Source organism: Equus asinus, chromosome 1 (genome assembly GCF_041296235.1).
Source record: "Equus asinus isolate D_3611 breed Donkey chromosome 1, EquAss-T2T_v2, whole genome shotgun sequence".
NCBI lineage: Eukaryota > Metazoa > Chordata > Mammalia > Perissodactyla > Equidae > Equus > Equus asinus.
In genome coordinates this window covers 143,741,293-143,753,982 of record NC_091790.1, presented here as the reverse complement: position 1 = coordinate 143,753,982, position 12,690 = coordinate 143,741,293, and the positions used below count along the sequence as shown (strand labels likewise).

Genomic DNA, 12,690 nt, shown 5'->3' with positions numbered 1-12,690 from the left:
GTCATTCATAATCACAGCAAGCACAGGTACAGATGACCTCGTGCAAGGAATCTTTGTCTAACTCATCTCTCAGCAAAAGGTGTCGGGGAAGGCTGTGGTGGAAACGAGAGCTGGGGAGGGCCGGGCAGCTCCATGAGCAGCTCCAGCCACAGGATGCGGCAAACGCGAACCCAGGCCGGCCAAAATCTAAGCTGACCCGCTTGCACATCTTGTGATGTTTCTGCGACTCGCTTGTAATCCCTCACTCAGACACCGTTAACAGTCAACATAAAGAAAATGCAAAGCCAAGGGAAGAAAACAAGCCGTCTCCATTCCCGCGGACCATGGAAGGGTAGCGTCCACGTAGGGACCAGCTTCCCGCAGGACCCTCCCACACCCTCCCTGCTCCCACCCGCCCCGACTTCTAGAAGGGCTGAAGTGAACCTTTCTCCCCGCAGAGGCCTCCGACACACTTACTAAGGAATCCGAGGTGGTCGTTTGGAAGAGACCTAGGGAGAGGCTGCGAGAGCCCAGGCAGCGCCGAGGTCGGGGACCGAGACCGCGGAAACAGGTCCGAAAGATGCTATTTAAAATCGGCGGCGCCGCCGAGTGCCCGGGGCGCCCCAGGCGCAGCCCCGCGGTCCCCTCCCGCCCCCCCGCCCCCGGGTCCCCGCAGAACCGGCCCGGCAGCTCGGCGCTCCCCGGCCAGAGGCTCCCTTCGGCCCAGCAGCGCGGCCAACCCGGCGGCCCAGGGGGGTTAATTTCCCCCGTTAAAAGGGTTAGAAAAAAATAAAAGAAAGAAAAACTTTATTAGCCTGCACCAGAAGCAACAAAAGACCCAGATTTTGCACAGTCCGAGGCCGGTTGCCTGAAACAATAGGTAAAGCAACGACCCGGATACAGCTCTGACGAGAAGGAAGTGAAAACCGAAGGCAAAGCGCGGCCCTAAGACCAGCCGGAGCCCACAGCGCGTGCGCCGGGAGGAGGACGCGAACAGAGCCGAGCGGGAGCCGAGAGCGTCCGAGTAGTGCCGAGCGGGAGCAGCAAGCCCTCTCAGCCCCTGGGCGGGACCACCCGCAGATCCCCGAGGCTCCGCCCTTAGTCCAAATCCATGGGAGGCCAATTTTTATTTCTGATTTTTGTTGTTTAGAGGTTTACTCAGAATAGACTTTGCGTAAAGGGACGTTTGCTAACTCAAATCACTACCAAAAAACAGAAATAATGCCGACAGCCACACTCTACCTGCTGCTTCCATAAATTCAATCTCTTAAAATATCTTGGAATGTGCGAAAATTTTATTTCCTGGCAGAGGGTAATGTGACAATCGCATTAGACCTTGTTTGATCGCTGCTTTGAAAATTACAACTCTAACAGAGAAAAAATTATTTAATTATATTAATTAACTATTGTTACAATCATACTGTGGATAGACATTTCTGCATAAATAAAACGTACAGAGTGTTTCATTTTGCTAAGAGAATACATCTAGGGGAAAATATTTCTTCTCACAAGTATATTGTGTATTATTTCACAATGTGTGTCTCACCTAAGGAATTTATTTTTTAAGAAGAATTTTTAAACCCATAAAAACATGAGGACAGTATGTACAACCAGATATGACTGTCCTTCAACAGTTTCATATGCCACGTTAATTCATATGCAGGTTAACTATTTTTTAAAACAATATTAAAATGTTAGAATTTGAGGGGCCGGCCCAGTGGCGCAGCAGTGAAGTTCGCAAGTTACGCTTCTTGGCGTCCCTGGGTTTACCAGTTCGGGATATCAGGTGTGGACATGGTACCACTTGGCAAAAGCCATGCTGTGGTAGGCATCTGACGTATAAAGTAGAGGAAGATGGGCATGGATGTTAGCTCAGGGCCAGTCTTCCTCAGCAAAAAGAGGAGAATTGGCAGTAATTAGCTCAGGGCTAATCTTCCTCAAAAAAAAAAAAGAAAGTTAGAATTTAAGCAGTGTTAATACTTTTTTAAATGTTTATATATCAAAGATAGAGAAAGCTTTGGATGAAGCTGATTCAGTTCAGTCATTTATTCCACAAATAAACTTTCAGTGGCAATATTTGTAACATGGGGAAATAGAGGGTTATGAAAGATTGTAAATTAAATGTGTAGGAATCAAATCATATAATGTAGCAGTGTAGCTTGCTCTTTAAAGACACGTGTTGAGTTCTTTTATAAACTGGAATTAAATTTTATAATATTTAATTTGAAAAACAAGTAAATATTTATGTAGTACAATTTAAGAATGATTACATAAAGGCTGGACTTTCTGTAAGACAGTTGTTGTCTTTTCCCTGCCAGTGTTTAAGTTAGTTGAGCGTACAAACAAGTCAACAAACAATTGCTATATATATAGTGTAAGGAGCTACCAGAGAAAAAGTACACATGCAAAGAGAAGAGAAGGCACTCAAGGAAAGCTTCCTGGAGAAACTTATATTTGTATCCAGACATAAAGTGTCTGAACTGGCCTGGGGAAGGGAGAAAAGGAGACAGGTGCTCCAGACCAAGGAAAGAATATGTGCAAATGCCCAGGAAAGGGAGCACAACTAATCAGATTCTCCAATAGAGAATGTGTCAGCACATTCCACCCTAACAGTAATTGTACCAACTATATTGCAAACTCGTTTTTCTGTGTCCTGCATCACTGCTAAATATATAAACCCTTCCAATCTCTTTGAACCTCTAGTCAGCTGACCCAAAATACCACTGCTATGTGCTCCCTTAAACCTTTGTATTGCATTGTAGGAACTTCCATTTCAAAACTTTAAAAGCTACTTAGTAAACCCTCTTCCTTTTCAAGATCATTCTTGTACTTCCTTGTCTAAAATGATAAGTTATCCTGCAACCCTCTCAAATGGAAGCCACTCATCTTCTCATAACTTATTTTCCCAAGATCCAGATGTGGCATCTGATTCTGAATTCTCCCCATTGGCTTTCAGCTCTGTTAGTCCTCCAATCAAAAGCCTAGCAATTTAGTTATTTAACCAACTCCACTCTGGGAACTTTTCTTCCATTCTACTTCAAACATTAACTATACTATGGGTTGTCTTACCTCTGAAATTATAAAACCAAACATTCCCCTCTCCAGCAACCTCCTAGATTCATAAGGAGGAACTATAATGAATTACCTAAAAGGGAAAAGAGAGATTCCAAAAGTTGGCTTTCAAGTTTCTATAAAAGAAATTCCTAGAAATAGGTTTTGTGAGTAAAAATGCATAAACACATTTATATTTAATAAATAATGCCTAATTGTGCTCTAAAAACAGGTTGTACTAACATATATTACCACCAAGAGAAAATGAGATTTTTTTTCCAATCTTCCAAATGCCTGGCCACTGAGTATTAGCAATTATTTTTTTAATTTTTAACTTTGAAGTAATTTTAGATTTACTGAAGAGTGTCATAATCATATTGAGTTCCTGTGTACCCTTCATCCAGCTCCCACTAATGTCAATACCTTGCATAGCCATCGCACATTTACAAAACTAAGAAATTAACATTAGTACAATATTATTAACTAAACTTCAGATTTTATTCAGAGTTTACTAGCTTTCCCACTAATGTCCTTTTTCTATTCCAAGGTCCAATCCAGAAGACCATATTGCATTTAGATTAGCAATCTTTTTAAACCTCGCAATCCATGTGTTAAAAAGAAAAAGGCAAAATGAAGGAAGGAAAGAAACAAAGAAAGAAAGAGCAAAAGAAAGAAAGAAAAAGGGAAAAGTAAAGTAAAATTGAAAAACAGCTAATTGCATTTTTGATTTCCATTTAATAAATGTGAGACTGTTAATTGTCTCCCAAAACTTATTATCTGTTTCTTCTTCAAAATAAAAGCCTCAAAATTTAACTAGACACAAGCTTTCAACTAAAGATCACTTTCCTAACTTTCTTGGAGTTATGTGTGGTTATGTAATTAAGTTCTGGCCAATGGGATGTTAGCAGAAAAGGTATGTGCAACTTCCAGGAAATGACATTAAGTGAACTTTTTCCTTGCTTTTCTGAATGACTTTTATTTCTTTTTCTTGCCTAATTCCCCTGGCTAGAGCCTCATGTAGACCGGTGGATAAAAGCAGTGAGACTGAGTGATGGTGTTAAGATGGTGGTGTGGGCAGACTCAGAACTCACTTCCTCCCACTGACACAACTAATTTGCAACTACTCTTGAAACAATTACTCCCTAAGACAGAACTGAGAACTAGATAAAAAGAACCCTGACAACAAGGGACAGTACTGACTGAGGTGGAAGAAGCAGAAATTCCTTCCTGGACAGAAAAAAGACACCTTTTAGCTGTGACACTTCATGGCTGGTTGGGAGCAATCTTAAGTTACACAGCCTTCCCTGGAGGAGTGGGGCATCTGAATAGGGGAGCATTATCACAATAAGCAGCTTTTGGACTCAGCACAATGGAGGAGTGTCATAATATCTGGCCTTGCAGGCTATTAACTACAATGGAGGATACCCCTAGGAAAGCTATCAGACATAAGTGGAAAAAAAGCCTGCTCTTAAAGGGCCTATGAACAAATTTACGCATTTTGGAAAGTAACCTAAAATCACCAGAAAGAAAGGTGCGCAGTCCTTTGGTGAAAAGAGACTCACCTGACAGGCTCTGGGTGCATCTCAGTGAGAGGTGAGACCTCTCCAGGGACTGAGACACTGGCAGCAGCCATTAGTGTGACCTAATACAGGCATGCTGACACAGGCACTGGCAGACACCATTGGAGTTCTTCCCCTGGCCTGTTAGCCTAGATGTCTGCCCCACCCACTAGAGCACCAATTTAATCTAGCTCAGCCAGGGCAGGCAGCCCACCCTAGGGACTGGCCCCAACCAATAGCAAGCCCATGGGCAACTAGTGGACCTGCAAAGGCAGAGTGCCTGGAACCTCCAAAACCTGGTGAGTGGGTCTGCCTCGGTGAGGCAGGGCATGCGCAAGGGGCAGGCCTGCACTAAGTTGGTGGAGTGTGTGCAGCCTCTGCAGTGGGGTGACTGGGTCCAATTCAGCAGGTTGGGTGCATGCAAGGGGCAGGACTGTGTTGATGGAGTGTGTGGCCCTGCAGGCAGTGGGATCTGAAAGCTTTAGCAGACTTGTGCTTCTCAAACGGACACAGAGGGGATACATGCCATCTTTGGAAGCCTGAAACAATTGAGTGCTCCAATGCCTGGGGCTGAACCCACAGAGCTGCAACCCTGAGAGAGCTGACAATAGTCTTGCAGGCTTGAGACCAACAGTAACTGTTAAGCCCCTAGGCCTAGCAAACAGCCACACTGGGGGCCTACTCACTTAACAGAAAAACTGCAAGGAGAATGTGCTATTAGACCTTGCAGCCAACAGTGCTGGGATTCCCCAGGCCCAGTAAAGTGACTTAAGGAAAAATAGCAGCCACACATAGCTGAGAATTACAACCAGCCCGCCAAGGGGAGGGCCTAGCCTCCCTGGGCACCTGGAGAAAGAGCAATCCTGCCATAAAAGGACACACTTAGCCTGCACAGGGGCCACTCCTGGAACACTTGGAACTGGTGACAAGAGAGAAGCACATTGCCGGGTCTCATAAGACAACTCTTACATAAGGCCACCAGTCCAAGATTAGCTGGACATGTAGCTGACCTATGTAATACATACACATAAGCATGGAGAAAGAGGCAAAATGAGAAGACGAAGGAATACATTTCAAGTAGGGGAATAGGACAAAACCCCAGAAAAAGTACTAAATGAAACAGAAATAATCTACCTGACAAAGAGTTCAAACAAATATTCATAAGGATGCTCTCTGATGTTGGGAGAAGAATAGATGAACACAGTAAGAACTTCAACAAAGAATTGGCAACATCAAGCACACTAACTTCTGTATTATAGGTATTCCAGAAGAAGAGAGAAATAAAGGGGCAGAGAATCTATTTGAAGAAATAATAACTGAAAACTTTCCTAACCTAAGAAAGGAAACAGGTATCCAGGTACAGGAAGCACAGAGAGCATCAAACAAGATGAACCCAAAGAGGCCCACACCAAGAAACATTATAATAACAATGTCAACAATTAAAGATAGAGAATCCTAAAAGCTGCAAGGGAAAGGCAACAAGTTACATACAAAGAAACCCCATGAGGCTATCAGCTGACTTCTCAGCAGAAACTATGCAGGGTGGAAGAGAATGGCACAATATACTTAAAGTGCAGAAGGGAAAAAACCCACAGCCAAAAATACTCTACCCAGCAAAGTTATCATTCAGAATGGAAAGAGAGATAAATAGCTTCCCAGAGAAGCAAAAACTAAAGGAGTTTATCACCAAGAAACTAGCTTTACAAGAAATACTAAAGAGACTTATTTAAGTGGAAAAGAGAAGACCACAAATAGGAATAAGAAAATCATTTTTTAAAAAACAGCAATAAAATCACTGGTAAATGCAAACATACAGTAAATGTAGCACATCAACAACCTACAAGGCGAATGTGAAAGTCAAAAGATAAAAGTACTAAAATTATCTATTTCCATGATAAGAGGTTAACAGATACACACAAGTAAAAAAAGAGGTTAGATATGATAGCAAAAACATAAAATGTGGGAGGAAGAGAGTAAAAGAGTAGAGCTTTTAACAAGAGGTCAAATTAAAGAGACAAACAACTTAATATAGATTGCTATATATGTAGGTTATTATATATGGACCTCATGATAATCACAAACCAGAAACCCATAATAAACAAAAAATTAAGAGAAAGAACTCCAAACATAATACTAAAGAAAGCCATTAAACCAGAGACGAGAGCAAGGGAAGAACACAGGAACACAGAAGAATTACTAAAACATCCAGAAAAAAATAACAAAATAGCAATAAGTACATTCTTATCAATATCTACTCTAAATAGTCAATGGATTAAATGCCCTAATCAAAAGGCCAAAAGGGTGGCCAATTGGGCAAAAAAACAAGAACCATATACATGCTGCATACAGGAGACAAATTTAAGACCTTAAAACACTCACAAACTGAAAGTGAAAAGATAGAAAAAGATGCTCCACGCACATGGCAATGAAGAGAAAGCTGGGGTAGCAATACTTATATCAGACAAAATAGACTTTCAAACAAAAACTTGCCGGGAGCCGTGGCTACATCATTTGATCGGCTGTTTGACAGGGCCCAGCCGATTAACGCCTAGGGGTGCAGAGTCGCCCCTTGGTGAATAATAACCGGCCAGCCCCTCACATAGTTCTGAAACCTGTACTGCTTCTAACTGCCCTTCATTCCTTTTCCTTTCATAACCTCTAGTTTTCACTCCTTTGGGTGGCTGCTTGGGAGGCACTACCTCCTGGGAAAATTAGATATAGTAAGAGAATGTGACCACCTGCTAGGAACTTTCAAGATATCTTTCAGTTAATTAATGGAGGAGCACACAGTCCCATTTGAGACAAGCAGAAAGGAATCCTGCCCAGATAAGATGTCCAATTAGGTTCATGGCCTCCATCTGGTTAATGTTTCCTTCTCCCTCCAGTTCTTTGCCTAAATATATATATGCATCATCCTTCTAAGTTTGCTGGTTAATTGGATGATCAAGAAGTATCTGTATATATTATTCTTGACCTTCTGCTTTCTGTTAAAATGTTATAGAGGTTTTCTCCTAAAAGCAATAAATAATAAATAATTGATGAGTAGAAGGGCCAACGAGTGCAGGGATGCCCCTCGGTGAAGAATGGCCGGCCGACACCACTGATATTTTCTGAATTATTTGCATGCTTTCTAGCAAGGCTATGTCTATACTTATTTCTGTTTTTTACTCTTTAAGATATACAGTTTAGCTTAGCTTTTTAGCCCTTTACTAACAAAATGATACTTTCTCTGGCAGTGTGCTTAAGGGACTGTTAGCTCCACAATTTAAAAGACAAAGGAATGCTTTCACCCCCTACAGGGCGCAAAAATGTAAAGATTTTTAACTGCCCGCTGAGAATGCAGATAGCCCTGGGGATAAGATACCCTGGAGTCTAACCATCTACACTAATGGCATAAATGATTGAGGGAGGCAGGGATGGCTCCCCCAGGATGTAACCAGATGGAATGCTGTCCTGTCCGGAGGCCTGGACCTTCTCGCTTTGATTTAACTTTACCATGACTTACAACAGATGTCTAGGCACCTATCTCTTTTAGCTTAGAGACAATAAACACTAGTTAATTGCAGAGAAGACGATCATTAACCTTATGCTATACATAATGGAATGCTAATAAATATTCTTGTGCTCGTTTTTTACTTCCTTATCTCTCTGAGAATATTTGTAGAGCTATTTCTGTACTAATCCTGAAAAATATAAAAACGACACTCGTGCACAGTAAAGTTGGACTTGCTAACACCAACCCAAGTCTCACGTCCTCTTTTTTTCCCCCTCCCTCAGTTTGCCGACGCCGTCTCTCCCATGGGAATCTGGACTCTGCCGAGGCTGGACCCTGGCAAAAACTGCAACAAGAGACAAAGAAGGGCACTACATAATGATAAAGAGAAGAATTCAACAAGAGAATATAACACTTGTAACTATCTATGCACCACATATAGGAGCACCTAAATATATAAAGCAATTATTAACAGACATAAAAGGAGAAATAGACAGCAACAAAATAATAGTAGCAAACTTTAACACTGCACTTACACCAATGGATAAATCATCCAAACAGAAGATCAATAAGGAAACATTGGCTTTAAATGACACATTAGACCAGATGGACTTAGTATATATATATATATATACACTTAATATATACTGAGTAATATAAACTTAGCATATATATACAGAACATCCCATCCAAACATCACAGAATATACATTCTTTTTCAAATGCATGGGGAACATTCTCCAGGATAGATCACGTATTAGCCCACAAAAAAAGTCTCAGTAAATTTAAGAAGATTGAAATGATACCAAGCAGCTTTTCTGACCACAATGGTTTGAAACTGGAAATCAACTACAGGAAGAAAATTGAAAAAGCCACACATATATGGGGATTAAACAAAATGCTACTGAACAACAATTGAGTTAACCAGGAAATCAAAGGAGAAATTTAAAAAATACCTGGACACAAATGGCAATGAAAACATGACATGCCAAAATTCATGGGATACAGCAAAAGTGGTTCTAAGAGGAAAGTTTATAGCAATTCAGGCCTACTTCAACAAACAAGAAAAACCTCAAATAAACCATCTAAGAGTACACCTAAAGGAACTGGAAAAAGAAGAACAAACAAAGCCCAAAATAAGTCAAGGAAAGAAATAATCAAAGTCAGAGCAGAAATAAATGAAATAGCGACTAAAAGACTATAGAAAAACAAATCAATGATGCTACGAGCTGTTTCTCTGAAAAGATAAACAAAATTGAGAAGCCTTTAGCTAGACTCACCAAGAAAAAAAGAGCAAAGCCTCAAATAAATAAAAGCAGAAATGAAAGAAAAGAAATTACAATAGACAACTCAGAAATAGAAAAAATTATGAAAGAATACTATGAAAAGCTATACACCAACAAATTGGATAATCTAGAAGAAATAGATTAATTCTTATAATAAAACACCATTCTAAAACTGAATCAAGAAGAAACAGAGAATTTGAATAGACTATTCACCAGGAGTTGGAAGCAGTAATCAAAAACCAAAAATAAAATCCAAGGACCAGACAGCTTCCCAGGTGAATTCTATCAAACATTCAAAGAAGACAATACCTATCCTTCTCTGTACAGAGTTCATTGATCTCCCTGCTTTCCAAGGACACTGGGCCTGGGCCCTACATGAAGGAATGTGTCTGGGCTTGGGACCAAAGATGGCTACTTCAGCCCTGACTCTAAGGCACAAGTTACAAAGAATATGTCCTGCGTCATGTCCCTTGTCTGGGCTGGCCACCCTGCCAGGCACCTGACTGGACTTTAGAAACACCCCATCCATGGGAACAAAAAAGATAAAAGCACCCCATCCATGGGAACAAGAAGAAATAACTCAAAGTATCCATATGTCTGAAACCCTGAGTCAGAACCTGGAAAACCTTAGAATGAAAGGGAGTCACAAGCATGGAACAATTGGGAGTCTCACTGAGGAGCAGACGCTTTGCCTCAGACCTGAACAATCGGCACTCCCGCCCGCTATACAAACTGTTGGGACTTCCCTGGCTGATTGTGATGTGGACATTGTAAGCACCGATTTGTTGTTTGCTTCCCCACTCCTTGTTCTGTTCCCCTTTATCAATAAACTCTGATTGCTTAAAAAACCAAGTAACCTTGGCGATACCTGTCATTTCTTGCCCTTTGTGGCTTCATACAACGTTCTCAAACTCTTCAAAAAGATTGAAGAGGAGGGGAAGCTTCCTAATGCATTCTACAAAGCCAACATTACTCTCTTACCAAAACCAGACAAGGACAACACACAAAAAAGAAAATTACAAGCCAATATCACTGATGAATATCATTGAAAAAATCCTCAACAAAATACTAGCAAATTGAATACAACAATACATTAAAAAGATCATACACCCCATGATCAAGTGGGATTTATTCCAGGGATGCAGGCATGGATCAACATCCACAAATCAATCAATGTGATACACTACATTGAGAAAGTGAAGAATAAAAATCACATGATCATCTCAATAGATGCAGAGAATGCATTTGACAAGATACAGCATCTATTTATGATAAAATCTCTGAATAAAATGGATATAGAAGGAAAATACCGCAACATAATAAAGCCCATAAATGACAAACCCACAGCTAATATCATTCTCAATGGAGAAAAACTGAAATCTATCCCTTTAGGTACAGGAAACATACAAGGATGCTCACTTTCACCACTCTTATTTAACACAGTATTGGAAGTCCTAGCCAAAGCAGTCAGGCAAGAAAAAGAAATAACAGGGATCCAAATTGGAAAGGAAGAAGTGAAACTGTCACTATTTCAAGATGATGTGATTTTATATATAGAATTTATAGGAATTTATAGGGTTTATATATAGAAACCCTAAAGAATTCACCAAAAAATTTTAGAAATAATAAATGAATACTGTCAAGTTTCAGGATACAAAATCAACATACAATGATCAGTTGTGTTTCTATACACTAACAACGAAGTAGCAGAAAGAGAAATTAGGAATACAATCCCACTTATAATTGCAACAAAAAGAATAAAATACCTAGGAATAAACTTAACCAAAAAGGTGAAAGACCTATACACTAACTATAAAACATTGTTGAAAGAAATAGAAGAGGACACAAAGAAATGGAAAGATATTCTGTGCTCTTGGATTGGAAGAATTAACATAGTTAAAATGTCAATTCTTCCTAAAACAATCTAAAGAGTCAATACAATCCCTGTCAAAGTCCCAATGACATTTTTCACAGAAATACAACAAAGAATCCTAAAATTTATGTGGAACAACAAAAGACCCTGAATAGTCGAAGGAATCCTGACAAAGAAGAACAAAGCTGGAGGTATCACACTCCCTGGTTTCAAAATATACTACAAAGCTATAGTAACCAAAACAGCATGGTACTGGCACAAAAACAGACGCACAGATCAATGGAACAGAATGGAGAGCCCAGAAATAAACCCACACATCTATGGGCAGCTAATATTCAACAAGGGAGCCAAGAACATACCATGGAGTAAGGAAAGTCTCCTCAACAAACAGTGTTGGGAAAACTGGACAACCACATGCAAAAGAATGAAAGTAGACCATTCCCTTACACCATGCACAAAAATCAACTCAAAATGGATTAAAAACTTGAATGTAAGACCTGAAACCATGAAACTTCTAGAAGAAAACATAGGCAATACACTCCTTGACATTGGTGTTAGCAGCATATTTTCAAGTACCATGTCTAAATGGGCTAGCGAAACAATTGAAAAAGTTAAAAAATGGGAGTATATGAAACTGAAAAGCTTCTGCACAGCAAAGGAAACCATCAGCAAAACAAAAAGACAACATAACAATTGGGAGAAGATATTTGCAAACCATATATCTGATAAGGGGTTAATGTCCAAAATATATAAAGAACTCATACATCTCAACAAAAACAACGCATTTAAAAAGTGGTCAAAAGGTCTGAACAGATATTTCTCTAAAGAAGACATACAGATGGCAAACAGGCACATGAAAAGATGTTCAACATCACTAATTATCAGGGAAATGCAAATCAAAACTACAATGAAATATCATCTCATGCCCATCAGAATGGCGATATTAACAAGACAAGAAGTAGCAAGTGTTAGAGAGGACTTGGAGAAAAGGGAACTCTCATACACTGCTGATGGGAATGCAAACTGGTGCAGCCACTATGGAAAACAGCATGGAGTTCCTCAAAAAGTTAAGAATAGAAATACCATATGATCCAGCTATTCCACTGCTGAGTATTTATCCAAAGAACATGAAAACACGAATGTGTAAAGATACACGCACCTCTATGTTCATTGCAGCATTACTCACAATAGCCAAGACTTGGAAACAACCTAGGTGCCCATCAAGGGACAAATGGATAAATAAGATGTGGTATATACATACAAGGGAATACTACTCAGTCATAAAAAGTGATGAAATCTGGCCATTTGTGACAACATGGATGGAAGTTGAGAGTATTATGCTAAGCAAAATAAGTCAGAGGGGGAAAGTCAAATACCCTATCATCTCACTCATAAATAGAAGATAAAAACAAACAAACACATAGAGACAGAGATTGGATTGGTGGTTACC

General features: G+C 40.1%; 1 protein-coding gene across 6 annotated transcripts in view; it reads right to left on the bottom strand.

The window, feature by feature from the left end:
* Window positions 1-895, bottom strand: part of PHF14 (PHD finger protein 14) — a 200,801-nt gene extending 199,906 nt beyond the window's left edge. For all 6 annotated transcript variants that reach the window (XR_011503237.1, XR_011503236.1, XM_070509165.1 and 3 more), the window contains exon 1: window positions 457-895. Coding sequence is in view for 4 of the 6 variants with exons in the window: in XM_070509165.1 (XP_070365266.1) it covers window position 457 (1 nt within the window). In the remaining 2 variants the exon portion in view is untranslated. The remainder of the gene's footprint in view (window positions 1-456) is intronic.
* Between the last annotated feature and the right edge of the window lie 11,795 nt (window positions 896-12,690).